The 25,218-nt window shown below is 54.0% G+C and overlaps 2 protein-coding genes and 1 long non-coding RNA gene across 9 annotated transcripts in view; 1 reads left to right on the top strand and 2 right to left on the bottom strand.

Moving 5' to 3' along the window:
* Window positions 1–18: 18 nt before the first annotated feature.
* Window positions 19–2,269, bottom strand: Mdk (midkine). Of its 4 annotated transcripts, none has more exons than XM_034496209.2 (5): window positions 2,131–2,269; window positions 1,562–1,638; window positions 1,270–1,428; window positions 1,000–1,161; window positions 19–301 (listed from the first exon to the last, which is right to left on the bottom strand). In XM_034496209.2, the coding sequence occupies exons 2-5, from the start codon at window positions 1,635–1,637 to the stop codon at window positions 276–278; spliced, it is 423 nt and encodes a 140-aa protein (XP_034352100.1). In that variant the 5' UTR covers window position 1,638; window positions 2,131–2,269; the 3' UTR covers window positions 19–275. The 4 variants fall into 4 exon arrangements, with proteins under 4 accessions (XP_034352100.1, XP_034352098.1, XP_034352101.1 ...); XM_034496207.2 differs by lacking the exon at window positions 2,131–2,269 and adding an exon at window positions 1,886–1,998; XM_034496210.2 differs by lacking the exon at window positions 2,131–2,269 and adding an exon at window positions 1,724–1,861.
* A 64-nt stretch (window positions 2,270–2,333) lies between these two features.
* LOC143441367 (uncharacterized) lies at window positions 2,334–3,292 on the top strand. Its single transcript, XR_013108700.1, has 2 exons — window positions 2,334–2,470; window positions 2,749–3,292. It is a non-coding gene; the product is annotated as an uncharacterized LOC143441367 (long non-coding RNA).
* The window catches only part of Dgkz (diacylglycerol kinase zeta), a 42,299-nt gene continuing 20,056 nt past the window's right edge, over window positions 2,976–25,218 (bottom strand). For 3 of the 4 annotated variants that reach the window (XM_034494443.2, XM_034494444.2, XM_034494445.2), the window contains exons 2-31: window positions 14,664–14,772; window positions 14,272–14,367; window positions 13,925–14,002; window positions 12,458–12,514; window positions 12,090–12,158; window positions 10,991–11,062; window positions 10,783–10,899; window positions 10,626–10,697; window positions 10,293–10,388; window positions 9,962–10,044; window positions 9,806–9,866; window positions 9,607–9,720; window positions 9,374–9,514; window positions 8,763–8,841; window positions 8,560–8,615; window positions 8,390–8,452; window positions 8,222–8,295; window positions 8,032–8,143; window positions 7,509–7,708; window positions 7,156–7,256; window positions 6,960–7,039; window positions 6,804–6,873; window positions 6,623–6,663; window positions 5,932–6,071; window positions 5,206–5,237; window positions 4,941–4,984; window positions 4,311–4,431; window positions 4,204–4,237; window positions 3,887–3,986; window positions 2,976–3,669 (exon numbers count right to left, since the gene is read on the bottom strand). In XM_034494443.2, the coding sequence (XP_034350334.1) occupies window positions 3,553–3,669; window positions 3,887–3,986; window positions 4,204–4,237; window positions 4,311–4,431; window positions 4,941–4,984; window positions 5,206–5,237; window positions 5,932–6,071; window positions 6,623–6,663; window positions 6,804–6,873; window positions 6,960–7,039; window positions 7,156–7,256; window positions 7,509–7,708; window positions 8,032–8,143; window positions 8,222–8,295; window positions 8,390–8,452; window positions 8,560–8,615; window positions 8,763–8,841; window positions 9,374–9,514; window positions 9,607–9,720; window positions 9,806–9,866; window positions 9,962–10,044; window positions 10,293–10,388; window positions 10,626–10,697; window positions 10,783–10,899; window positions 10,991–11,062; window positions 12,090–12,158; window positions 12,458–12,514; window positions 13,925–14,002; window positions 14,272–14,367; window positions 14,664–14,772 (2,629 nt within the window). In that variant the 3' untranslated portion in view covers window positions 2,976–3,552. Of the gene's footprint in view, window positions 3,670–3,886; window positions 3,987–4,203; window positions 4,238–4,310; window positions 4,432–4,940; window positions 4,985–5,205; window positions 5,238–5,931; window positions 6,072–6,622; window positions 6,664–6,803; window positions 6,874–6,959; window positions 7,040–7,155; window positions 7,257–7,508; window positions 7,709–8,031; window positions 8,144–8,221; window positions 8,296–8,389; window positions 8,453–8,559; window positions 8,616–8,762; window positions 8,842–9,373; window positions 9,515–9,606; window positions 9,721–9,805; window positions 9,867–9,961; window positions 10,045–10,292; window positions 10,389–10,625; window positions 10,698–10,782; window positions 10,900–10,990; window positions 11,063–12,089; window positions 12,159–12,457; window positions 12,515–13,924; window positions 14,003–14,271; window positions 14,368–14,663; window positions 14,773–15,068; window positions 15,814–20,192; window positions 20,324–25,218 lie in introns of those variants that run through there. The other variant, XM_034494442.2, reaches the window with a different exon arrangement.

A 25,218-nucleotide genomic window follows, 5' to 3' on the forward strand; every position in this document is an offset into this window, starting at 1 on the left:
TATATATTAAAAAGAAGCTTTTATTGGAAAAAAAAAGTGAGTTTATTTTATTCATTTCTTAATAACAGGTATCAGGGTGGGGAGAACAAGAGGGGATATGGGGAGGCTCACTTCCCAGAATCCCTTGTCCCTCCCCACTTTGGGCACTTGGTGTGGGCGAGAGAGGGCAGGCGTGATTGGCAAAGCTGACAGGAAGACAAAAGGCACTGGTGGGTTATAGCTTGGGCCTGTGGGAGAGGAGGGCTCTGTTCAGACCCCAGGCTAGACCTCCTGACTCAGTCCTTTCCTTTTCCTTTCTTGGCTGGAAAACAATAAAGAAATTCATTAGTGCGATAGGTGACCTAGCTCAGACTCACCAGACAACAAATACAAGTCCATCAAGGAGAGAAAATCCTGCCCCCTAGTGGTGACTGATCAGTTAACCTGGAAGTGGTGGAAAAGGGCAGCCATGTGATGCCAAGCCTTTCTTTATTCCTTCAACTTTTTAGCGCACCCTCTCCCCCCCTTTTTTTGAAAAAGGACAGAGTCTCAGGTCTCAGTCTGTAACCTTGAACTCATGGCAGTCTTATTGCCTCAGTCCTGAAGTGCTGCTTTTACAGGCATGAGCCACCAAGCCTGACTTACAACTTTCTATTTTCATCCAGGATCAGAGTATGTCTGTTCCTCACTGGGGAAGTGGGCAGAGTGACCTCTGCCCTGTCGGCCTCAATAGCTGTTGTGAGTCTAGTCTCAGCATGTCCCTTTGGGACATCCTTCCTAAGTTTTAAGTGCAGAGTGAATTCCTCCCTGACCCCACCCCATCTTCCTCAGGTGACAAAGACAAGCTTTTTCCAGGAACCCAGATTGGATGACCCATCAGAAAGAGTAGTTCCTACTTGGGAAGAGGGTTTAGCATCTCCTGAGAGTGGCCCTCAAGTCCCTGCCCATTCCTAACTTGAAGACTGCTCTGCAGAGATAGCATGGGGTAGCCTGATCTACAACCCCACCACATTCGCTGACCTTTGGTCTTCGACTTGGTCTTGGAGGTGCAGGGTTTGGTCACGCGGATGGTCTCCTGGCACTGGGCATTGTACCGAGCCTTCTTCAGGGTCCCTTGGCGGGCTTTGGTGCCAGTGTTGCCATCACACGCGCCCCAGCTCTCAAACTTGTATTTACAGTCGGCTGATGGGAGAGTGGCCCCATGGTGAAAGACAGGAGGGTTGTGGCTGCCACAGTTTTATTAAGGACATACCCTCTGCTTTCCCGCCCTCCTCCCGTGCTCCACCTCACCTCCGAATTCCTTCTTCCAGTTGCAGGGCACCTTGCAATGGATGCGCTGGGTCTGGGCCCCACAGGTACCCTCGCGGAAACCCATGCCGCAGTCCTTGCTGCTGGGGGTGCAGGGTCCCCAGGTCCACTCCGAACACTCGCTGCCCTTCTTCACCTTGTCTACAAGGCGCAAGGAACAAAACTAAGGACATGGTGTGCCCAGAGACTCCCTCGGAGACCAGCACCTAGGTCACACGGCCTCACCTGCCCACCCCAGCTCTCTTTTACTCCGGAGACCACCCTACCCCATCACCTTTTTTTTTGGCCACCGCGGACGTGACCACCAAGAGGGCAAGAAGGGCTAGAAGGAAGAAGCCTCGGTGCTGCATCCTGGGGGAAAAACCTGGGTTAGAGTTGCTCGCCTAGTCCCTTCTCCGCTAGGGACCGCGGGAAGGACCTCCCACCCTTGACTGACTTGTCCCACTTTCCAGGCCCAAAACGTTGGACCGACAAGAGGGCGACGGAGGGAGGACTTGAAGCCGCTATCACGAGTCTCAGCGTTCCCCCCACCCCCACCTCAGCCCCTTGGTGGCAGCAGCCTGGAGGGACTAGGGCCACAGCCACTGCGTGCGCTCACTCGCTCACTGCCGGCACGATGCTTCTCGCTCCCTCCCGCTACGGCCTGTCCCGCTAAGGCCGCTTAGGCCCCTTTTGTCTCCAGAACCGGTCTGAGCCGGTCACATGGGCCCCCGCCCCTCCCCCCACCCCAAGGAAGGACCCGCCCCACCCCCTCCCCTCAAACCCGTACCTCCCCGACCCCCTAGTCCCCGCCTCCACTCCCGCCCCTCGTCGAGCGGGGACTCCCGCGCCTGTGCCACTCACCTCTGATCTCTGGCCCTGGAGCTCCTTCGTGCCAGTGCACTCCTGGCTCAGGTCCCCCCCTGCAGCAGCCCCAGCACACTATCTCCTCCCCTTTCCCTGGTCTGGGCCTGTCTACTTCCCTCCCGCAGCCTGTTCAGCTCTCAGGTCACTACTTCGCTTGCCCACCGCGAGCCCGGGTGTATGTCCTGGTGTCACAGGCCCGGGGCGGCCACCGCACCCACGAACTATCCTTTCGAGGCCAGGCTCACCTCCGGCTAGTTTGTGATCAGTTCACTCAGAGTGCAAGAAGGGGCTCTGATGTGTCGGGGAGCTGGGTACCCGGGACCTCAGATGGCTCTGGGTGAGCAAGGGAAGGGCGTTGGGGGGATGGGGGAGCATATAGAACTGAGTTTGGTAAATCTTGTCGCTGACAAGAGTTGTCTCAGAAGTTCTAGACCGGGCTTCGCCGGAGGTGATAACTGCCCACCCCTGACCCTGGGGCCTCAGGCTCACCTCAACCAGATCCCCTAGTACAAGCCAGGGGGAGGGGACTGCTCCGGGGCACGGGGCCAATGGACCAAAGAACCCACGCCCGGCCCCGCCCCACCTCTTTTACTTTCATTGTTATCATCTCTGCAGGAGCGGGAAGCAGAGGAAATCAGCTCCGCCCCTGGCCCTGTGAGCCTAAGCCCCCAGGCAGAGGTCAGGAGCGGGGCAGACCCATCTCTGTTAAGGACTCCGATGTGGTTTGAGATGTTGGTGGCCATTCCACCACTCCAACATTCCACCACTCCAAGGATTTACCCAGCACACGCCTTTGCTTCATGAGAGCCCCCCCCCAGCAAGAAAAAAAGAAAACAAGAAAGGAAAAAAAAATCACTTTACTGAGTCACACCCAGCTGTAAACAAGTCACCGTGGGAGCCCCCCACCCCACCCCAGGCCATACAGTCAGAAATGAAATGACATGAGGAGGATCACCAGGGTAGGTGCCAAGCAGGGCAGCGGGCAGGTGAATACAGCAGGCTCTTAAGTTTCTGGGATGCCCATGGTGGGTGGGTCAGAGAGGAGGGCTAGGCACCAAAACCCTCCAGAGAGCCCAAGGATCAGGTGGCTTTTGAAAGTCCTGCTGAGAGCAGGCCTCCTTGACTTCGATGCTGAGCTCTGTCCAGCTTTCCATCTGCTGTGGTGAGGGGGAGGCTGCCCTGAAGGGAGGGACCCAGCCAGCCCTGCCTGTTTCCTGTTCCCCATGAGACCAGGGACAGGTGAGAGTCCAGCTCCTTAGAGTCCAGCCCTAGATTTGAACGGCTTCTCAGGGGGTGGCACGGGGCTCCTTCCCTGTGGCAGGGTCCCCCCAGAACCATCTGACAGGAATGTGCAGTGAGATGGGCAAGGAGAGCTCCAGTCCTCTAGTCATGTCCCTCATTGATCCATGGTCCCCTTAACTACACAGCTGTCTCCTGGTCCTCACGCTGGATCATCTGGTAATGCTGTCTGTTCTCCAGGTAGGCAGCTAGCTCTGTGTCTTGAGCCTTCTCAGCTCGCTGCCGGGGAGTGTCGCCCTGAAGAAAGGTGGAAGGGCCCCCAAGGCCTTAGGAAAGGGCAGGGGCTCTTCTACTCAGCCAGAGGGGGAGGGTATCCTCAGAGGTCACAAGGTTTCCCCCTGATGGCTCAGGTTTCTCTGGACCTTGTCTGTGTTGGCTCAGAAGAGCTTAAAATTTCCTAGCCCTGCCCCCAAGTCTGGGAAAGAGTGGGCTTGTGTTCTGGCAGGCAACTCACCTGCTGATCTGTCTTCATGAGGGAGGCCCCGGCTTCCACAATGTAGTGGCAGATGGTGCGCTGACCCAGGGCGGCTGCCTGGTGTAGACAGGTCTCCCCACTGGGGAACAGGGGCTGGTTGTAGACAGTCCTCTAGGCCTGCCCAGCAGTCTCCCAACAGTCATTAGAAAGGGCAGGAGTTGGGCATGAGAGGGAAGGGTACTCCATGCTGGCCATTCTGGCCAGAAAGGATTCTTGGGCTCTGGGTGACCAAATGGTTAGGCCTGAAGGAAGGTGGTTTTTCAGGTGAACCAAGGGCCTGTGTCTCAGATACTCACTTCTCCTCCACAGCATCGAGGATCTCTGGTGGTGCTGCAAATAAAGGAAGGGGTGCTAAGAGCCTGGCACCCCCTTTCTCCCACCTAGCCCCAGCAACGCAGCTCACCATGGTCCAGCAGATAGCGGACCACGTCCTTACTGCCAGTGCTGACTGCGTGGTGCAAGAGTGTGCGGCTCTGCCGGTCACGGTGCATAAGGTCACCTCCCGCTCGGTGAAGTTCCTGGAGCTGAGGGCAATGGGCAAGGCAGGGCAGGGCTGGATCTCCCACCCTTCACAGGCATGGACCCAGGAACAGGTTCACCCAAGTTACTTCCCTAGGCACTTCTTCTATGTAGGCTTGGCTGTCCTGAACTATGTAGACAAGGTTGGCCTCAAACTCAAAGAGACCCTGCTGCTTCTGCCTTCTGGGTGCTGGATTAAAGGTGTGTGCCACCACCCCTGGCTTCTGAGGGTGTCTTTGGAGTGTTATGAGAAGCACAAGTCTTTTGTCATCCTATGGGTGGGCAACTCCCCCAAATGCACAGCCAGCCAAACCAACCTGTAGTTTCTTTAAGAATGACCCCCTTCCAAGTACAAGGGACAGGGGACAGGCAAATTGGATGAAGTAGCCCCTAGATGGAAGCCACCTAGACAGGGCAACTTCATGGAGGACCAGCTGATGACAGATGAGAAGGGCCCAATCCCTCCCAGGGTGAGGGCCTCCAAGGGCAAGGCTGGGCTCTGACTAGTTAGTACCTTGCAGAAGTCATTCCTCTTGGCCGCTTCAATCAGCTCTTCACCTGCACAGAATATCTGTCCATCAACCCTGAGGTCAGAGGCTGAGCAAGGGTTGATGTGTGAACAATATGGGGTGTGTATGCCAAAGGCCAGGCTTGTGTAAGAAAGTGATCACAAGGGATTCAATGGCTATGCTTGTCAGCTATACGTGAACCCCGACCCCCACTGAGCCTCACACGTATGACCAGGGAAAGTGGCAGGACTTTAGGGGAAGAGGCCTCACCTTGAGGCAGTGCAGTGTCCCCCTGCAGTGACCTGCAAACAGAACAGGGTAAGATGTGACCCAGCTCAGCCCAGCTGGCCTCCTTCCCTGGTACCAACCATGGTGGTCTTCATTTTTTTTCAATGAGTGCCTACTGTGTATCACACACTGTGGGGTACAATCAGGGAGCCAGATATTCCATCTATCTGGCTTCTACCTTGGCTTCATGGGGCTCATATCCTAGCTCAGACACAAGCCAACCAATAAATAAGAGATTTGAAAGTGCTATTAAACAGAACAACAGGGCAGTGTGACCAAGCAGCGGTGGACACTTTACAACCTTCAGGTGACATTCCTGGAAAAGATCCCTCTGAAAGTGAAAAGCCAAGCTAAAATGGGGGTGGGGAGTATCTGAGACAGCAGGGCAAAAGTCCAGAAGATGGCCTGGGACTCCCAAGGAACCTGGGCTGAGGCACTGTGGTGACAGACAGAGAAAAATGCTGAGCTCAGAGGCCAGGAGGCCCAGAATGGAAGAGCTTCTGAGAAAGAGGGGAGCAGCCTGTTTGGACTTGCACTTTTAGGCCTGGAGGCAGCAGAATGCAGATGGGGGACGATGGTGGGGGCATGATAGTAGAGGGACAAAGGGGTGCTCCTAAGTGCTCCTGCTGGCAGAAATTCCATGCCTGCAGCCAGCAGACAGGATTTAAAGCCAAGGGAGAGGTGGTTAGGGGGGGCTCTGGGACTCACCCGGGTGTAGGGGAGCAGGGGGAGGCAGGGAGCGGGGAGGTAGGGGTAGGGAGGTCAGGCCGGGCTGATGCACCCAGAAGCTCTGGGTCTAGGATATAAATCTCGTCCTGGGCAATCTCCGTCACATAGTTGAGGTGCTCCTGTAGGAGGGGGTTAGAACTGAAAGTCAGTACCAGGCACATGGCCCTTAGAATCCAGTGATGGGGGTGGGGCTTAGGGGCCAGAAGCAAGGCAGCAGACCTAGAAAAGCCTCTCTCAGGGCCAAGAACATCAGGGAAGGCAGCAGGGAGGGGAGTCAGCCCTCTTCCTATCCCATTATGGCTTCAGTGGTCCCTGACCTCCATGTGTGGCACTCACAAGCCCAACAACTACCTCCCACTGTCGAGCCAGGTGGTCTAGCCCTGGCTATTTTCTTCTGTTTCCCTGGATAGCACTGTGCTTCCAGGCCCTCCCTTCCACCCACCTAGAAAGCCTTTTCTGGCATGCCAGCCTTTTCTGTTGGCGCCATCCCTGTGCATTCCTGGAGGGTGGGGCATGTGATCCACAGCCACAGGCATGTGAGTACATTATAGCCATGAGGCTGTGGTGAGCATGCTGGGCTTGTGCCACTAACCCTGAGGCTTGCCTACAGAGGTGTCAGTGTGTCGGGTACAGAAACGGCTTGTGGATGGAGAAGGCCTGCAGGGCTTACCTGGGCCCTGTCGATCCTGTAGAAGCGGCTGGCAGTGGTGGCTGCAGAAGAGAGAGCTGGCTGAGTGTGAAGTCTGTCCTTATCCCAGCCCAAGTCTTCTGTTAGTTAACCCAGGTTCCCCCAAGGAGGACAGGCAGGACAGCCTAGGAAGCCTAGAAAGGACCCTTCATGGTAGACTCACCGTCCAGGAAACACCACTTGGAAGATAGTTGGTGGCACATCGGGGACTTGGCTCCAGCCCCATCGGGCTCCTGTTGAGACAGAAGCAAAGGTCAGGGTGGGTCACAGCTAGGCTGAAGACTCCTGTGCCCCACCTCCTCCTGCTCCCAGCATTTACCTGCTGGAGTCTCTCAATGTGGGCACGGCAGAGTTCCAGGTCACTGTCTCCGGGGACCACCACAGTACCCAGAGGCACAGCTGGAGGACAGAGAGGCCCTTCAGCAGCTGGCTGCATGTCCCAGCTGCATGTCTGTACATCCCAGGCATCCCAGCAGCTGCTCATCCCTCCCTGCCCCAACCCTGCAGCCACTCACAGGCCTCCTTGAGCTGCTCCTTGTCATAGTGCAGAGCCTCATAGTCGTGCATGCTGACCCTGCTCACCTGGATCCTCAGCTGCTCAGGAACTGGTTGCTGACTATAGGGTGGGGCCAAAGGCAGGGAACTCAGAAAGGATCCTCAGCTGGGCACCAGGCCAGGTACTAAGAGGGGCCTGCCTCCCTCCCAAAGGATGCCAGAGCAACCCTAAGGCCTCATACATGCTAAGTAAGCAAGGGCTCTGACTGAGCTGTATAACCAGATTATGAGTTCCCCTGTGCAGGTCAGTGAACTAAAGCTCGAGTAAGCAGAGCCTGGGCCGGACCCCAGGACACGGTACTAATGGACCTACTCGCTGTGCAGCGGGGCAGAGCTCCGGCGCTTGGCCTTCTGCACCATAGTGGCCTGGTTGCGCAGGGCAATTCGAATCCGTGATGCCGAAAGCTTGCAGGGCTCACCATCCACCTGCACAGGGATGGCCTTGGCAGTGGTGAGCAGCACTTCTCGGCACTGGGTCAGCCGCTCGCCGTGCCCACCCACCTGCAGTGCTGCCTGTGGGCACAGGATGCTCAGGTTAGGTGTGAGCAGAGCAAGGTCTGTTCTTTCCAGACATGCTCTGGTGAGGGGACAAACACAAGAGGGAACCCCAGACAAAATACAGCATGGAGGGACGAGGCAAAAGTATCAAAGACTTCCTCATCAGACGGGAAGTAAAAGTGCCCTCCCCTACAGCAAAGGGAGGGAGGGCAAGAGCCACTATCAAACTATAGATCAGAGGACACGGAACCTTTGGCCTGAGAAAAGAGCGGAGGTGACTGCTCTGCTCTGGCCAGGGAAGGGAAGGGTAGAGACAACCTAGGACTAGGACCACTCACCAAGGATGTCATGGTGAAGCCGATAACCTCAAGGTAGCCATCATCATGCCTCTGGGGCTCGAAGTCATGGTGCTCTCCAGGGTGGCCCCAGGGCATGGTGCCTGCACAGTACCTAAAGGAGGGCAATGGACGGGCTGTGGCATAGAGTCAGCAGGGAGGGACACAGGCCCACAGGAGCCGCCATCCTCACCTGGGGATATTCAGAAAGACGATGCACTGCGGTTTCAGGTCCTGAATCTTGGGGGTTAGGTCTACTCCATCACACTGCACACAGGAACAAGGAGTGTTGGGAACACAGGTACCCAGGTGACTTCCCTCCTTCTGGGTCCTCCAGTGGGTGTCAACCGACACTCCTTACCACTACTCGGATATGCTTGGCTAAGTCCTTGGAGCTGCCCATCAGGAAGTCAGAGAAGGCCGTCTGTGTAAGACAGAGGGTGTGTCATCAGGGGCTTTCCTTCACCACAGTGTCATAGGGCTCCTGTGACCTGCGTACAGAGGCTGGGGGCTGGCTGGCCCCAGACTCACCCCAGCATAGAACATCTTATTCCGAAAGCGGCTGTTGAACTTCTCTGGGTTGGCTTCTAGGTAGAGACAAGGGGTGGTGACGTCAGTCAACCTGCTGCTGCTTCCCAGGTTGTGGGGAGAGACTAAGGGAACGACGTCTGACACTCCTGAACCTTCCATGCCTGCCCTGGCCTCCCAAGGCCCCGCAGCAGGAGGATGCTAACCTCGAGACTCATGAAACTCCAGGGTGACGTGGGCATCAAAGCCCAGACTGAAGTAGTTGTTGAAGACATCCAGGGGCAGCTAGAAGAATGTCAAGGTGTAGAAATGACAGCGGTGACTCACAAGTGTCAACTCTTTCCCAGGCCAAGATTAGCACCCACTGCCCTTGCTCAGTCAACTACTTTTAGAGGTCTTTGTGTCAAGCAAACAGCATTGCAAAGTCCCCAGCACTGCCTGGGAGACCCTGCTCTTGCAGCTGGGAAAGGAGACGGCAGCTCCTCAGGGGACCTGCTGGGTCCTTACAACACTGTGTCCCCAGATGTCATATACTGCATCAACTTCAGGAATAGGGGTTCAAGTATTGCCACTGCTTAGAACAGAGCTTGGCACACTGGAGACCCTCACTAGACATGTGCCAGGAGGCTGAAGAAGAAACCAGCTTTTAGTGGGTACCATTCTCCTGGGACAGAAAGAGGCTGGAAGGTGAAGAACTAGAAACCCGTCACATTTCCAGAACCAGGCAGTAGGTGTGTAGAGTCCAGCCAGGTCCTTGAGAGTCCCAGGCTCATGAACCACCCTCTTGCTGACCTGGCTGTAGTCCTGGCTGACATACCCGGTCAGTGGCTCCATCATCTCGCTCCTCAGGCCCTGCCTCAGGGTTGGGCTCTGCTCGGAGGTCCCAACGGTCCAGCTGTACCACATTCCCCTCCTCCACATGGGAAAGGATCTTTGACACAGGCTCATCTGTGTAACCCTGGTGGGAGGAGATGGAGACTGAGTTTTCCCTGTGGTCAAAGGACACCTCTCCCTCTCCTCCCTGGTAACCCTATTCTGAAGGGCACTTACCCCACCCCAGTTGAGGGTTCGGGCCAGGTCATTGCCAGTGCCCAGGGGTAGGATGGCCACAGGAGGCGGTGGTTTTAAGCGCAGCTGGTCCAGGGTGGAGAGAATCCAGCCAACCTGGAGGAAGCAGAGCAAAGTGGGTCAGTCAGGCCTGAGATGGAGGAGTGATGCATCTGGCCCGAGCCCGGCTCTCAGAACTCACCGTGCCATCACCCCCGCAAGCCAGAATCCTCAAATTATGTACTTTGCGGTACATTTCCAGCCTGGGCCGGGGAGGACAGGAATAGAGTCAGGAGACATGTGCCACAGTGAGAGCCTTGCAATCTCCCTGTCCCAGAGGGTCTGGTAGAGTACTCACGCTTCCCTGGGTCCTCCCTGGCTCAGGTCAAAGACTTGTCGGGGATTCAGATACCACAGAAAAGACTGGATGATCTTGGCGCCCTGCAGGGACAGCCGAGGGACAGTGAGGAGGGGAATGGTGAGGAGGTATCAGAGGCACACAGGGGAACAGAGTTGTGGGAGCCAGATACGATAAAGGCTGGTATGACACAGGGTCTTCTCAGGGTCCCTGAAAAGCAAGGCAGGGGCTAAAGCCCCAAACTGTTGCTGAACACAGTCATGGGCAGGTGGGCATAACACCAGCCACCTTCTCACTCACGGCTCTGGGTAGGAAGAAAGCTTGTGCTTACCTGGTTGCCTCCACTCTTGGGGTTCACAAACACCAGCAGGGGCTTCATGAGGGGGGACGGGGTGGGCCTGATGATGAAGGGTCTCCAGCGGCCTTCCTGGAAGACAAAGAGCCTTTAATGTGCTTTCCTGCCCTATCTTATATCCTTCCCAACATCCCCTGCCACAAGTGAGAACCCTCACATATCAGACCTTTCATGGCCTGTCCACAGAAACTAGAAAGCTGATCTCCCACACACTCAGACTCTAAGAGCCCAACCCGAGCCAGGATAAGCTAGCAGTATGGTCCAAAGGCCCGGACAGAGAAAACTCCCCTCCCCAGCTCCTGGTCCTACCTCAGGCCCTTTCTTGCTGGACCTCCTCTTGAAGGATGCTCTCTTTTTCTTCTTGCTGGCCTTGAGGGTGTTCTGGAAAGGAATGAGGGGTGTGAGTGACTAGGAGTGACTGGTAGGTTCCATGGGGAAAGGTGCTAAGAGTAAAGGAGGGGCTCACCTGGGGCCTCCGGGCTCGTAGGATCCAGGTGGGTGGGATAACCACAGCTGCATGCACCCCTAGGGAGCAGGGCTCCTCAATCTGCTGCAGCATGAAGCAGGACACCTTGCTGTGGTACTGAAAGACAGCCATGGGCCAGGCTGAGCTGGGTCAGGATAAGTCTGGGGACCCAAAAGATGCCCAGCACAGGCTCACAGGGACCGCTTACCGCCTGTTTGCACCAGGAGCAGCTGATGGCAACGATCTCCTTGCTGTGGAAGGTGAACTTCTGCTGGAAGCCCTGAGGGAGGACAGGGTGGCTAAGGGTCAAGGTGGCCTAGCAGAGACCCAGCTATGCTGCTGCTGGCAACCTTTCCTCACCCAGGAAAACCAAGCACATTCTTTAAAAAAAAAAAAAAAAAAAAAAAAAATGTATTTATTTATTTAATTTATGAGTGCACTGTAGCTGTCTTCAGACACACCAGCAGAGGGCATCAGATCCCATTACAGATAGTGGTGAGCTACATGTGGTCGCTGGGAACTGAACTCAGGACCTCTGGAATAACAGTCAGTGCTCTTAACCTCCGAGCCATTTCTCGGGACCCCAACCAAGCACATGTTAAAAAATAATCTACAATAAGCCCCAAGGGCAGGGAAGCTTAGCTGGGAGCCCATGAGCACTGTAGCGGGCTGCACAACGCTGAGTGTGTCTTCTGGAGATCTGCCTAACTCAGGTTTCCTTCCTACCTTCCCCCCCCCCCCGCCCCTGATCTAGACAGGCCCCATTCAAGTTCTGTAAGTTAAGTAAGTTGCCCACTTAATGTCCCGGTATATCCAATGCCCTGTTTAGAAATCATTATCAAGGGTTACTATGTGTAGGGCACAGGGAAAAAAATGGAGGAAGGAGCCCCTGCATTCTTGAGAGCTTGTCGTACTGAGGGAAACAGACAAGCAGGCGACAGGTGAGCAAGCACCAGTGTTGGGTGGGGACTGTCCTGAGCAGCACACAAGCCACTGTTCTAGGAAGCAGGGGCCTGCTGCCAAGCTCAGGGCACCACACAGACACTTCCTGAATAGCTATGGAAATGATGAAAGGCCATGCAGTTCTCAAAGGTCCCTTGCAAGTTCAAAGGCCATATACCCTAAATCAGAAGAAAACAATCCATGCCCTTGCTTAACTCAGAGACCAACCGCACAGCCAGGAGGCTTGGGGACTGAATGAATGACAGCGAACCTAAGACTCCACTAAAGAGCTATTGTCAGTGACCACGCTGACACACAGGACCAGTGGGCAGCGTGTAGCTGGTGCCCTTAGGCAGGGTCCTTACCTTTCCACAGTGCCGACACTTGCCATCCTGGCGTCGCCTGTGGACCCAGTGGTGTCTTACAAAGGTTGGCTGGAGGAGGACAGAAAGGCCATGGGAATGGGTGAGGGGTTGGACAGGTACAGCCCTGAACTCAGTTCACAGGAAGTCCTCTGCAGTCCCTTGTAATGAAATCGACTGTAGACTTTTCTCAGTGGTCTGGAGAGGTTAATTCTTTAATACACATGTGGAACCCTACCTACTGTCAGACCGGACAGCTGACTTTCCCTTTGGGTGACCCCTGGCCCCCCCTGGTGGCCCTCCTAGGGCACTGCAGAGGATGCTTTAGGAGCCTAGGCCTCTCTGCTGCTTTCGCTGTCCTGGATACTTACCTCACGGACATTCCTGGAGCCTGATTCACGGAACGATGGCTTACAGCGGAAATTGATCTGTGAAACATTGCAGTGACCACCAAAATGTTAGACAGAGCCTTCTTCTGGACAGGGTCACCTAGAGGGTCACCTAGAGTCAACCTCACAGGCATGTAGAATCCCAATCGTCCCAAGAGCTACTTGGAACATGGATACCCTTCTCTGAAGCCCTCCTGACCACTGCTCAAAGGGATCTTCCCTTCTTTTACTTAAAGTACAGGGACAGAGAAGCTGGGTTGGGTCCATGTCCACCATGTACACTGTAGGAAGTGGGGGAACTCTTCGTTTTTCTGCTTCCTCACCCTCCAGCTTCAGTGAAGGCAGGACTAATCCCTCCTGTGGACTGTGCAGACTGACCCCTGGACACCCTTAACAGTGAGCTAAACTCAAGTTCATAGTCACTGTCCGTGAAGGGCTGCATATTCTCTCCCTCCCCTCCTCTCTCTCTCTCTCTCTCTCTCTCTCTCTCACACACACACACACACACACACACACACACACACACACACACACACACGGGGGGGGGGGGGAGGAGAGAGCGAGAGAGAGAGAGCACGCATGCATTAGTGCTCCGGCTGTCCTGTAATTCTACATAACTCAGACCAGCTTTAGCTTTAAACTTGAAGAGATCACTTTGCCTTCCAAATGCTGGGATCTCAGGCATCCCCCACTATCCCAGTGTGTGATACATTTCCACTTTTCTTTCCCCCAAAGTGCCTGCTTCAGTCTCAGAAGAGCCACTGGAAGGCCTCACTGTACAATTCGAGGACTAGAGAAGTTGACCCAAACCAACCTTGCTCAGGGTATTTCTGCTTTTAAAGATGCTGTAACATGATGTCCTGACTTCTGCAGGCCCAGGAGCTCCTGTCTCCCATGCCAGGCCTATTTCCTGTCACCTGAGCCCTCTTCCCCCACCCCCCACCCCCGACACACTTAATGGTCATAGGGAAAGATTTTCACAGAGTAGCATGTAAGGAGCACAGGTGAGCTCAGTCACACCTGAGCACTGTGGTGCCTGGAAGTCTGACAATTTTGTTTTCCCTTTCTAGAACTGGGATGAAGCTAGGGCATTGCGCACGCTGGCAACTCCTGCGTCCCCAGCTCAGTGGCCTCTTCTGAAGTTAGGCTGGATGGGGTAAAATGACATTCTGGACATCACCTGTTAATTCATCAGTGGGTAATACTCAGTGAAGTTCACTCACTTCTAGGCCACGCTCATTCTAGGGAGTGGGTACAATAGCTAACCAATGGGGACGTAGGGCTCAAATGTGTGCATTTGTCTCAGATGCTTGGTCACTACGCTTGCTCAGTCATTCTTGGCAAACTGAACTTGTGTAACTTTATGTGCATGGAGATACATGAGTGTGCATATCAAGAGAACTTCAGCATTCCAAGGAAGGGCACAGAAGGCTGAGCAGCCGCACACACCTTTTCCAGCTGTGCAATGCATGTGGTATGCACCACGATCTTGCAGGCTGCACACTTTCTTCTGGGCGCTGACTTTGGCTGTAGGACAGAAGGGGGGGCTGAGACATCAGGTAACTCCACCCTAGATATCATCTCAGGGAGACCAAATGACATGTTTTCTATGTATAGGGTTCCAGTTCCAGTACCTGTCATCAGACAAAACCCCCTTCCCCTCACCCTGGAGCATCCCATACATAGCAAGTACACCCAGGTAGGAGCAGCACCCAGCAAGGGCTGCAGTAGTTGCCTTGTGGGTCTAGATCCCACTACGCCACCAGGGGGCAGCAGGTCCCACTGAGCTCACTCACCAGCATCTTTGCTACACAGTGCTGCTCCCCGACATAGCAGAAGTCACCGGACACGTTGGTCTCAAACCAGATGTGCTCCCCATACGCTGCTGACTCCTAAACCATGAGATGAGCAGGCTCAGCGCTTACCTGCCACCCCTACCCTACCCATCATCCACGGCTCAAGCCTGCTATAGCCACCACAGTCTGCTTTCCTCTCCTGCTTTGCAAATGCCTTTAAGTCTGGCTCACAGGCTGCTGCCCCTCACTTGGAAGTCTGCTCAGACATGGGGCTTCTCTCCCAGTTGCTCACAAGCCCTGGGTCCTGGTTGCTTATGAGGATGAGAACCCAGCAGGAACTGGCACTGAACAGTGTTTGAGCTTCCTGCCCTGCCTAGTACACCGATACTCACACTCCAGTCCACAGTGCTCTGGATCTGCCGCTCAGATTCACCGCACGGGGCCCCAGGCGTGGGAGGAGGGGGTGCCAGGTGCTGGAGGCCTGACTTGGTGATGGCTTTCCTACAGAAAGAAGGACAGCTGAAGCCTGGCCAGCTGGGTGCTTGCTGACTCTACTTCCTTCCCACTACCCAGAAAACCTGCCTCCTGTGACCTTCACCAAGTACAAGATAGAGAAACCCAAAGAAGCTCAGGTGCCTTGAGGTTCTTAAGGAGAAGTAGCAGCCCTTCTTCCAGCTCTACCCAGAGCTGCCTCTAAGTAATCTACCCCCAAGCTAGGCAGAGCTTCAAAGTGCTCACTCTGAGCCAGACCCCATGGATGCTGCAGTACTCGCCCTGCTGACTGCTGCTATACCTACATAAGCAGGGTGCTCCAGGGCTGGGGTCCAGCTGACTTCCGCCTTAGAGCTACCTGGCGTCTGCGAGACAGGGGGCGCACACGGGCCGGTATCATGGGGCCAGTTGTGGCGCCCGAGGCTCTTGGGCTTCGGCCCCCAAGACCAAGGTGCTGGCCTGAGGGCCTCCGCTGGCTGAGGCGACGATAGTGACCATGCAGGCCCCAAAGAGTATGGTCACACTCCACATCCGCAGGGAGCAGGTGGGAGGAGGCTCGGCGCAGGCAGCGGGGCATGGGAAGCAATGGCCCGGTGCCCTGGTGTGAGAAGGGCGTTGTCCTGGTACCTGGCCTGGCATTGCTTGATGCCTCAGTTGTCTCATCTCCCTCCTGGGCCCCTTCCTCCTCCTCCTTCATGCTCATGAGCCCAGCCAACAGCAGGGGTGCACCCAGAAGCTGGGCTCCAACCGTGGCAGGCTGTACGGTAGGCACCACATCCACCATGAAGCGGGGATTGCAGGTAGGGGGTGCAGTGCTGGAGCGCCTGCGGCTGGCACCTCTCGTGCCCACCCCGCAGCTGGGAAAACAGCCCTGGAGCTGCGCACTGGAGCGGCGCCTCTGGGCCAGTGAAGAGGAGGCCTGCCCTGCAGGGGAGCGGCGACGAGCCTTGCCTGTTGGCAGCCCCATGCCACTGGACCGTCGCTGCCTCTCTCCAGGACCTGGTGCCTTTCGCTGGAAATGCTTCCTAAAGAAGGTCTCCATGCCAGGGGCTGTTGGGCATACAGACTGGGAGTGTCAGGAGCTGGGCCCCATAAGCAAAGAAGGGACACATAGGTGCTAGGGATGAGGGAGCTCTGGCCTCTGTGAAAAGAGCTTGAAGGTACCAGGAAGAGCAGGGGAGCCCAGGCTCACAATTACTGGGGAGCAAACACTGTTCCCAGCTAGCATTCCCTAAACTCTACCCTAGGAGTTTCAGGGAGATGGGCCTTCACCTGCCCAGGCACCAGAAACAAGAGACCTGAGCCTAAAGGGCTTCATCTGCCTTAACAGTAACGGAAACAAAAGGTCATCTGGGAACCAGACTCCGCCTGGGTAGAATACAGGGCTTGGGGCATTTCCCTCTCATCTGGCCTTCCTTTTCCCCCACATGGAACAGGCTGGGTTCCTCTCCTGGGATACAGTGCAATTAAGTAAAAGTAATAAACCTGGGCTCTCTGTGAAGGCTCTGAGTCCTGATAAAGTCCCAAACCTTGGGTTTAGTCACTGGAAAGGCATGCTCTGCCCATAGAGTGTCACTGTCTCAACATGGAGATGCAGAAAGAGGGTCTGGCTCAGAGAATGCTGATGCACACATCGCTAAGAACTTTCTGGTACCGAGAGGCTCTGTCTCACCGTTCCAAAGATCGGAGTATGGGTATCCCAAGGTGTGAGGCCCCCAAACCCCTTAAGCCTTCCTGTGGAGGGACCTAGTGTACCACACTGTCCCCAGACTCAGAATTCTATGCTTGAGATGACCCATACTGACTCCCGCAGAGAGCAGAGGCCTGTGTCCCTACCCTTGGTGTGTATAGGCCATGCACATGATCCTTCCCAGGCCACCAGGATCAACTTTCTGTGCTCACACCTCTTCTACACTTGAGGAATGGCAGGAAGCCCCCAGTCAGCTGAGAGTGATAGTTCCAATGAGCAGCCATGGAGGCCCAAGTTACAGCCATGGATGAGTACCGCCGTATGACATACACTTTCTGCCTGCTGAGGGCCTGGCTGAAGCCCAGAGCATTGGGCAAGAGGAAGGGCCATCTGAGAGGTCAGCCTGGGAAGATAGGCCTACCTGATACATGCAGCACCTGATCTCAGCCCCCCCATCTATCCTTGCTATGGGTCTTGGCAGGTGGCTTTAGAGCCAGTATAGGGTGTGGTAGAGAAAAGAAGTGGGCCCAGGGGACAGAGCTCCTGCAGTCAGTGGGGAGGGTGGGGAAGAACCAGGGGACAGAGCCCCTGCAGTCAGTTGGGGCGGGGGGAAGAGAGCTGAGCTAGAAAAGCAGCATTGACACTGGACAGGAAGTGAGTTCCAGAGACGTCAGAGCAGACTCTGGTAAGAGGGCTGGCTTCATCCAGCTAACATTTATTGGGTCCACTATGTATACACATGCACACACATGGGGGTTGGGACACACACACACACACACACACACACACACACACACACAGAGAGAGAGAGAGAGAGAGAGAGAGAGAGAGAGAAACAGAGAAACAGAGAGAGAGAGAAACAGAGAAAGAGAGAAACAGAGAGAGACAGACAGACAGACAGACAGACAGAGGGAGAGAGAGGGCACACCAGATAAGGAAGCTAAGGCACTAAGGGTAGCATACACAAAGCCCACAGGCAGAGAGTGTGAAGCAGATGTTGGACCCTGGGATGGAGGTGAGATGGATTAGAGAAAGGACCCATAGTGTTAACACACCCATCCAGTGCTGCTCTGTGCCAGGCCATGGGTGAGCCCTCTACCACCTCACTGATCCTACCAGAGCCCTCTGAGGGAGGCAGGGCCACAGCTTCATTATAAGAAAAGTGGCAAGTGCATGCCCAGGTCACACAGCCAGCCAGTGTGGGCTACTTGAGTTAGGGTCCATTTTCTCTCTCAGGAACTTGTAGGCCTAGCTGCCTGCTGTCACCAGGGCACTAGCTTGCCAGCTCTCCCCTAGGGTGTCAGCTTTCCCCACCAGTCTGCTCAGGCCACTGTGACAGCTGCCCAGCCTGGAGGAGATTAGTCACCCAGATGCATCACACCGCCTGATGCTAGCTAGTGTCACCCAGAAAACAAAAGGCCACAGTCGCTGTGGGGGACGTGGTGCTATGCTCTCTGGTCAGTGGTAAAGGCTGGGCCCTCCCTGCTGTCCCAGACCTGCATGACAAGACAAGAAGGAAGCAGCCCTTGTTAGGACATATGCTAGCTTACATGCACAACTACAGAAGCCACACGCTGTTGGGTGCTCCAGGACACACCTGTAACAGGTTTCCTCAGCTGCTCAGGGTGTAGCCTCCCAGTGGGGCACAAGACCAAGCCAGTGCTTATGGCCATGTACCATGGACCTCAGTTTCCCTGTCTAAGAAGACTGTTAAGACTAGTTGACATGGCAAGTTCTCCTGAGGGATACTACCACCCCCAAACACCACTGGGCTCCCACCGCCCCCTCCTGCTGGTCCCATGTTTCCTGTTCAGCTCATCTCCATAGAAACATTGGTCTGCTGGCCAGAGATTGCCTATCTCTGCTGAGGCTTCTCTAGGGCAGTTCATGCCTATTATCCCGGCACTTGGAAAGCGGAGACAGGAAGAATGTTCTATGTTTGAAGCCAACCTAGGCTACATAGTGAATTCTAGGCCAGTCTGGGCTACAGTGTATATACCAACTGTTTTAAAAAAAAAAATTCAAAAGGAAAAAAAATTAATTTGGCATGGTGGTTCACACCTTTAGCCCCGGTACTTCAGAAGCAGAGGCCGGTGGAGCTCTGTGACTTTGAGGCTAACCTGGCTAACAAAGCAAGTTCCAAGACAGCCAGGGCTACACAGTGAGACCCCATCTTAATTAACTAATTTAACCAAAAAGCAGGCAAACAAAAGAAGCCCTGTTTGGGCCTGGAGTTCTCCCATGGCTCTGCTCTGAGTGGTCACCTCTTCTCACCCCTTCTCACCTCCACACACCACACTGTACATGTAAAGGTCATGGGGGAGGCCCCAGAAGGTTCTCACACCAACTGCACAGCAAAATGGCTGCCTCCTAGGCTTCCTGAGCTTGTCTGGGGCAGCCAGCCACACTCAAGGAGAACAATATAAAAATGTCTCAGAGGGCCACATTAATCTCCAGCTGACCCCCAGGAGCCTGATGAGGACAGGGCATATGGGAGGGAGATGGGGGATGGCATGAGCGAGACAGGCCATGTGCTTCCTCAGCCGCCTGCTCGGAAGGGCCACTGGCCTCCTAGCCAAACCATCTCACACTTGATGCTGGCTTCAAGAGGGAAAAACCAGCACTATGAAAACCCTGGTACAGTGGTGCGACCTTGTAATCCCCAGCACTCGGGAGGCAGAGGCAGGAGGCAAGGTCATCTTGAACGATACAGCGAGTTCAATGTCAGCCTGAGCTATGTGAGACATGTCTGTAAATAAATAAGCAAGCAAGCAAACAATCTGGAACCGAGCGTCTACCACCACAACCTCAGCAGATCAACTAGCCATTCCATCCATGTCCATGTGCAAGATGGGTCAGACCACCAAAGGCCAGCATGAGGGGCACTCTGCTGCAGCAATGCACAGAAAGCACTTGATGCTACTTGGCAGACCTGGGACAGGGTAGAACTGCAGGGCCTGTGGTCATGCCACCTCCTGAAGTTTGTCTCTGCTCACAGTGGGGGTGGGAACCCAGAAAAGGAAGCAGGAGTGGCCAGGATGGCCACCACTCACCACATGAGGAACAAAGCCTACAGACATGCCACCTGGTGTCTGCTCCTGAGGAATGCCCTCTGCATCTGGCATAGGCCGATCCTCAGGAACTCCTCGGCCTCCAGAGAAACCTGCACAGGACACCAGTTGGGTCCTGCTACAGTGGCTACTTCATGCCATGGGAAGGGTGGATCCTACAGGCCTCCGCGAAGGCTGGCCTCGGGTAGGACACCTGTACTCTAGCTGTCCCAGAATGAAGGCCTGCCTGGTCGGAGGGACTGCTTGCCAGAAGCCAGCCCCAGTTGCTCAGCTCCCACAGCCCCAGGAATCAGGGGGAAGAGAGAAAAGCTGGGAAGGCGGCCAGCTCATCTAGGCTGGCTTGGGCTGGCCAGGCAGGGTGTGGACTTTACCAGGTCTCCTCACTAAAGAGATTCTGCTCCAAATACAAGGACAGCATGCAGGTGAACGGGTGGACCAGGGCTGAAGGGTAACAGCTATTAGGAAGTCAAGTGTTTCTTTCAGGGTCTACCCAGGCGTGGAGGGCCCAGCAGGCCCTGCTCCTCTCCTATCAGACTGAGGGAGCACTGGTGGGAAAAGCCCTTATCTAGAGATGGTGGTGCCTGGGCCTGTCCTGATCTACCCTCCCCAAATTCACCCAGTCACAGAAGGGAGCAGGAGGTAAGGAAGAGAGAGGACCCCCCTTTGACCTGATCTGGAAGGCAAGGCAGCAGGCAAGAGGTGGCCGGACAAGCAGGTGGGGACTGGAGTCCCAGGTGCCTCCACTCTTGCTCCAGTGTGCTTGGGTTGCCGGACTCTGCAGAGCAAGTCCTAGTTTGGAGAGCTAGCTGTAGTGGCTGCGCCTCTGCCCCCTCCCCCTCACCACCCTCCTCCCCCAAGCTGGAGACAACCGTTATGAAAATAGCCCGATTGGTAACCGACTGCACTTCCTCTCCCAGTGGTGGCTCCTGGCCCTATAGCAGGCAGGCGGCAGGCAGTGGGTGGGAGGGTGGGCGGTGCACAGGAACAGGCACAGGAACCTGGCCTCCTGGCACCTCTCTCCCATGTCCCAAGCCAGGCTGGGTGACAGCCATCACTATACTCTCCTTCAGTAACAGGTCAGCCCACAAAGTATCTGCACAAGGGTATATAGAAGGGCAGGAGCGCCCCCCCCCCCCCCCTTTTAAGGAGACAATCACTTACTGTCCTCCTATGTCCATGGGATAGGTTTTATGGGGTCTTGGACAGCTAAGCACACTGAATCCAGACAAAACAACCACAAAAATAATTATCTATTGAGTGTTTCACAACTTAGACAGCCTTTTCTCACCAGCATTATTAGCCAAGAGGTTGGTAATTCCCCTGTGCGGGAGGCTTACAGTCCCAGCTGAACAGATGGTGCCCCCGAGGCTCCTGGGAGCCTGTGAGTCCTGCCTTAGGAGTGGTAGAACTGGAACTCCAAAGCCCGGCTCTTCTGGCCCTGTCAAGGGGGAAGGGGGCCTTTCTGAGCTGCCTGGGTCCATGCCTAGCAGCTGGTGTGACCTGGCCAACGGCTCCCCAGCCCCCAGCGCATGCTCCCCGTCATGGCTTGCTAGGGAATGGCACCTGTCAACCTTCCGATTCCATAAGCACTTCCCATTTTTCAGAAATAATAATTTCTAAAACTCCTAGAAGAATTTTGTCTGGGAGCAGGTGATAGGTACTACGATTTAACCAAACAGAATCTAAATGTAAGAGCATTCATCATTCAGGATGCAGAAGTAGGTAGATCTTTGAGTTCAAGGCCAACCTAGTCTACATAGTGAGTTCTAGGCCAGCCTGGGCTATGTAGAGAAAACCTGTCTAGGGGAAAGGAAAGAAGGAAGGAAGGAAGGAAGGAAGGAAGGAAGGAAGGAAGGAAGGAAGGAAGGCAGGCAGGCAGGCAGGCAGGCAGAACCAGGAGGAGGGAGAGCAATATTGCATAAAACACAACAGAATCAGTGAAAAGACACTGTTTAACTTAAACATTACTAAGTTTGCACTGTGTGCCAGTGCCACTGAGTACACGTGGAAGTCGCAGGACAACATTCTGGAGAGCTTTCCTTGTGCAAATCCTGGAGATCAAATTCAACAGTCCAACTTAGAGGCAAGTGCCTTTATCATGCTGGCCCATTTTATGCTTTTGCAAACCTAGTATCTGGTTTTCTAGCAGCAGCTGGTCCCTGTGAAGCATCCATCCCTGAACCTGCCCTGAACCCAGGCTGCCCTGGTGGAGGGATATGAAGGAATGAGCTTCTCTGTGTGGAGATGAGGAAAGGGAGAACAGTTCACCAGGTTTCCAGATAACTCTGGCTACTCTATGCCATCACGAGAAAATATGACTAGTGGCCTTTCTTTTCTTTCTTTCTTTTGAGACAGGGTTTCTATGTATATGTAGCCCTGGCTGTCTTGGAAGTCACTATGAGGCTAGCCTCAAACTCAAAAGATCTGCCTGGCTCTGCCTTATATGCCACCAGGACAGGCTGACAAGTCTTACTTCTTAAAGGTCAATCCTACAATGAGCATAAAGTTTTACCTTGCAGGGTTTTGGTTTTCTTTTGGGGGGTACGGGGTTGACTGTTTTGGAGACCAGGGTCTCATTAAGTAGCTTAGGTTAGTCTGGAACTCCTGAGTTCATGTGAACCCCTACCTTGGCCTCTTCAACAGCTAGGAACACAGGCTTACACTGCTACAGGGCTATCTTGCATTTTGTGACAGCAAGTGTAAGTCAGTGGAGAATACTATGGTACTGTGCTATACTGATCTTCCGAAGGTTGATACATTTCCTCACAGAACATCAAAAAATCATCACCTTTGCTGTCTCTATTGCTCTTAACAGTTTCCTGTCTGGGAAAGCTCCTTCCTCCACCAGAAGGTAGATACAAAGTTTCCAAAATTCTGAGTTCTGCTCAACCTCAGATTTCTTGTTGGAAACAAATATTGATACTGTTTTTGAGGTGTCAGGCTCACCTCACTCATATTTGGGAAAATGTATGCCAAACACCTCGAGTCTGACTAGTTTGTCTGTCAGCTGCTCAGTACAAACGGTGTCAACTGGCAGGCCTGAGGTAGTAGCCAATGCCTTTAATCCCAGAACTCAGGAGACAAAGGCTGGCAGATATCTGGGAGTTTGAAGCCAACCTTGTCTTCATAGTGAGTTCCAGGAGAGCCAAAGCTATGTAGAGGCCCCATTAAAAGAAAGGAAAGGAAGAAAGGGAAGAAAGAAAGGAAAGAAAGAAAGGGAAGAAAGAAGGAAGCAATCAGTAGTGCATACAGCTTGCCTCAGCTAAGAGTTTTAGCACATTACAGTTAGCAGCAAAAATGACTTAGGTAAATTTCATCATACAAATTACACACACACACACACACACACACACACACACACACACACACACGGATCAGTATCTTATTCTCCTGTCTCAGCCTCCTCAATCAATTTCTGTGTGTGTGTGTGTGTGTGTGTGTGTGTGTGTGTGTGCCTCTGTCTCTCTCTCAGATGGTCTGACATAGCCCAGACTGTCCTCAAAGCACCTACACAGCCACCTTCTGAGTGCTAGGACTGGAGCCATGCCACCTCGCCTGGTTTATGGAGCACTGTGGAGAAAATCCCAGGCTTTGGGAATGTTCGAAGAGCGCTCTAACTGAGCTCTCTCCTCAGTCTAATCCTCTCAACTCTTCTTCCTAAAGAACATTAATATACAGTAGGGGCCCACTGGCTGTTAATGCCTCCTATCTCTGCCTCTGCAGATGGCAGCACCGTGAACAGGCACACACCATGGCAGCTGAGAAACGATTCCTATGAAAATCGCTTTGTCCACAGCATCTGCAGTACCAGGTCCCTTAGAGACCCATGGATTGAGAGGGAATTCTCACAGCCTGGCAGATGTGGATCCTACACTGGCACTAACTCCCCAGGTGTAACCTAAACTATAATGGTGCCAAATTTCAGTGTTGTGCCTCTACACCTGACAATCTACCTAGATCACGGGCCTCCCCTCCACTCCCCTCCTAATTTGTCACCTAGAGTCTACCTGTTCGCAGCTGCCCAGACAATCACTCCCTCCAGCTGACCACCCATCTAGTTCTTCAACCACAGAAACCCTGGATACCTCATTCTCTCAGGTCCCTGTGCCTTATTCTTCCACCAGGCAGCCAGCTCCAGGGGGCTGGGGCCTGGTGAGCATATGTGGGTGTGGTTGGTCCAGCACAGGGCTGGCAGGGGGCTATGTTTACTTCAGATCAGCTCAGGAGGAAGGAACAGGGAATTCCATGGGGGAGGGGTTAGAGCCTTCAAGGATGGGAAGCACTTCCTCCTGGGTACCCCACCAAGGGCTGGCCACAGGCCCAGGCCACTTCTCTTTGTTTGGGCACAACAACAGCTTTTGTTTGGGTGGCCATCTTCCTCTTCTCTTTGGGAGATCTGGTGAGTGATATCTGGAGGCCCCTTCCATGTTGAGAAGTCATTGCATACTCCACAGTCTCTGTGGCTTTCTGTATAAAACAGCTGGGGAGGAGGGGCTGCTGTGAAAGCCTGGGTGCTCAGCCAGGGCCCTAGCTGAACCCCTTGATGAGGTGTCCCCAGGTTCTTCCTTCATGTTCTGGGTCCACCGCAGAGTCTCGTCCTGCTAGTAATGAATGGCCAACTGGTTCTTAGAGCTCCCCTTCAGTCAGCCCCTTGCTGCCCCAGAATTATCTGGGAGCACTCCGTTCTACATGACTGTCCCACTGACAGCTGGGAAGGTCCCAGGCCTGACTGACTGACAGCCAGCAGCTTTCCTTCCTATTTTTTTCCTTTGAAAAAAAAAAAATGTTTAACATTTCTTTTGTGTATGTGCACGCACACAGGAACCCTCACATGAATGTGTAGGTTACACCTCTATCATCACACCATGATGCACATGTAACGCTTACAGGACAACTTCCAGGGGTTGGTTCTCTCCTATAACGTAAATTCTGGGGACTGGACTCAAGTAATATGCTTGGCAGCAAGCACCTTTAACCTCTGAGCCCGTTTTCCTATTTTTATATGTTAACAGGTACATACTTCACTTGGCTATTTATTTATTTGTTTGCTTGTCTGGGACAGTGTCTCATGTAGCTTAGGATGACCTTGAACTTCTGATCCTCCTGCCTCTACTTCCCAAGCACTACCATACGAGACTAAGCAAATGTTATCTACTAATTCTGAGTTAATTACTAGTTGGTACTGCTCATCCCTGCTATCTGTCCGATGAGCAAGTAAGGCACAATGTGGTCCAGTGGCTAGCCATAGGCCTGCAGCTGACAAGTGGCAGAGCGTCAATGAAAACCCAGTAGTTCCACATTGGCAGGCCTGTGTTTGCCACTTGGCGCATAGACAAATGGCTCTGTACTTGCCACCTGGAGTCTCTATAATGGAAACCAGGCCCCTCTGTTTACTGAACTCAACCTCTCCTTTTCCCTTTCATCTTGTAAGAGTTTGCTCAGACACTGGCTCTGCCAGAAAGTTCTCCCCAGGACCCTGTCCTGGGGGAGGTGGGGAGTTTGGCAGCTCCCACACTCAGGCCCTCTTCTGGTTATTCTGGGCCAGCAGCACTGACCTGCTAGGCTGCATGCCCTGTGAGGTCACAGACCCTGGGACCTTATATCGCTAGTAATCGCATCCCCGATTGTTGGGCATGACTTGAAGAGTGAAGAAAGGGCTAGTGAATGGTCCTGACTTAGCCTTGGTCAGGCTGA

Source organism: Arvicanthis niloticus, chromosome 2, assembly GCF_011762505.2.
Source record: "Arvicanthis niloticus isolate mArvNil1 chromosome 2, mArvNil1.pat.X, whole genome shotgun sequence".
Classification (NCBI taxonomy): domain Eukaryota; kingdom Metazoa; phylum Chordata; class Mammalia; order Rodentia; family Muridae; genus Arvicanthis; species Arvicanthis niloticus.

Excerpts from the sequence above, each read along its gene's own strand:
- Mdk (XM_034496209.2), bottom strand. The coding sequence starts at position 1,637 with ATGCAGCACCGAGGCTTCTTCCTTCTAGCCCTTCTTGCCCTCTTGGTG. Across the intron at positions 1,162-1,269 it reads CTGGAAGAAGGAATTCGGAG|CCGACTGTAAATACAAGTTT; the intron begins GTGAGGTGGAGC and ends CTCTCCCATCAG. Across the intron at positions 302-999 it reads GACCAAGTCGAAGACCAAAG|CCAAGAAAGGAAAAGGAAAG; the intron begins GTCAGCGAATGT and ends ATTGTTTTCCAG.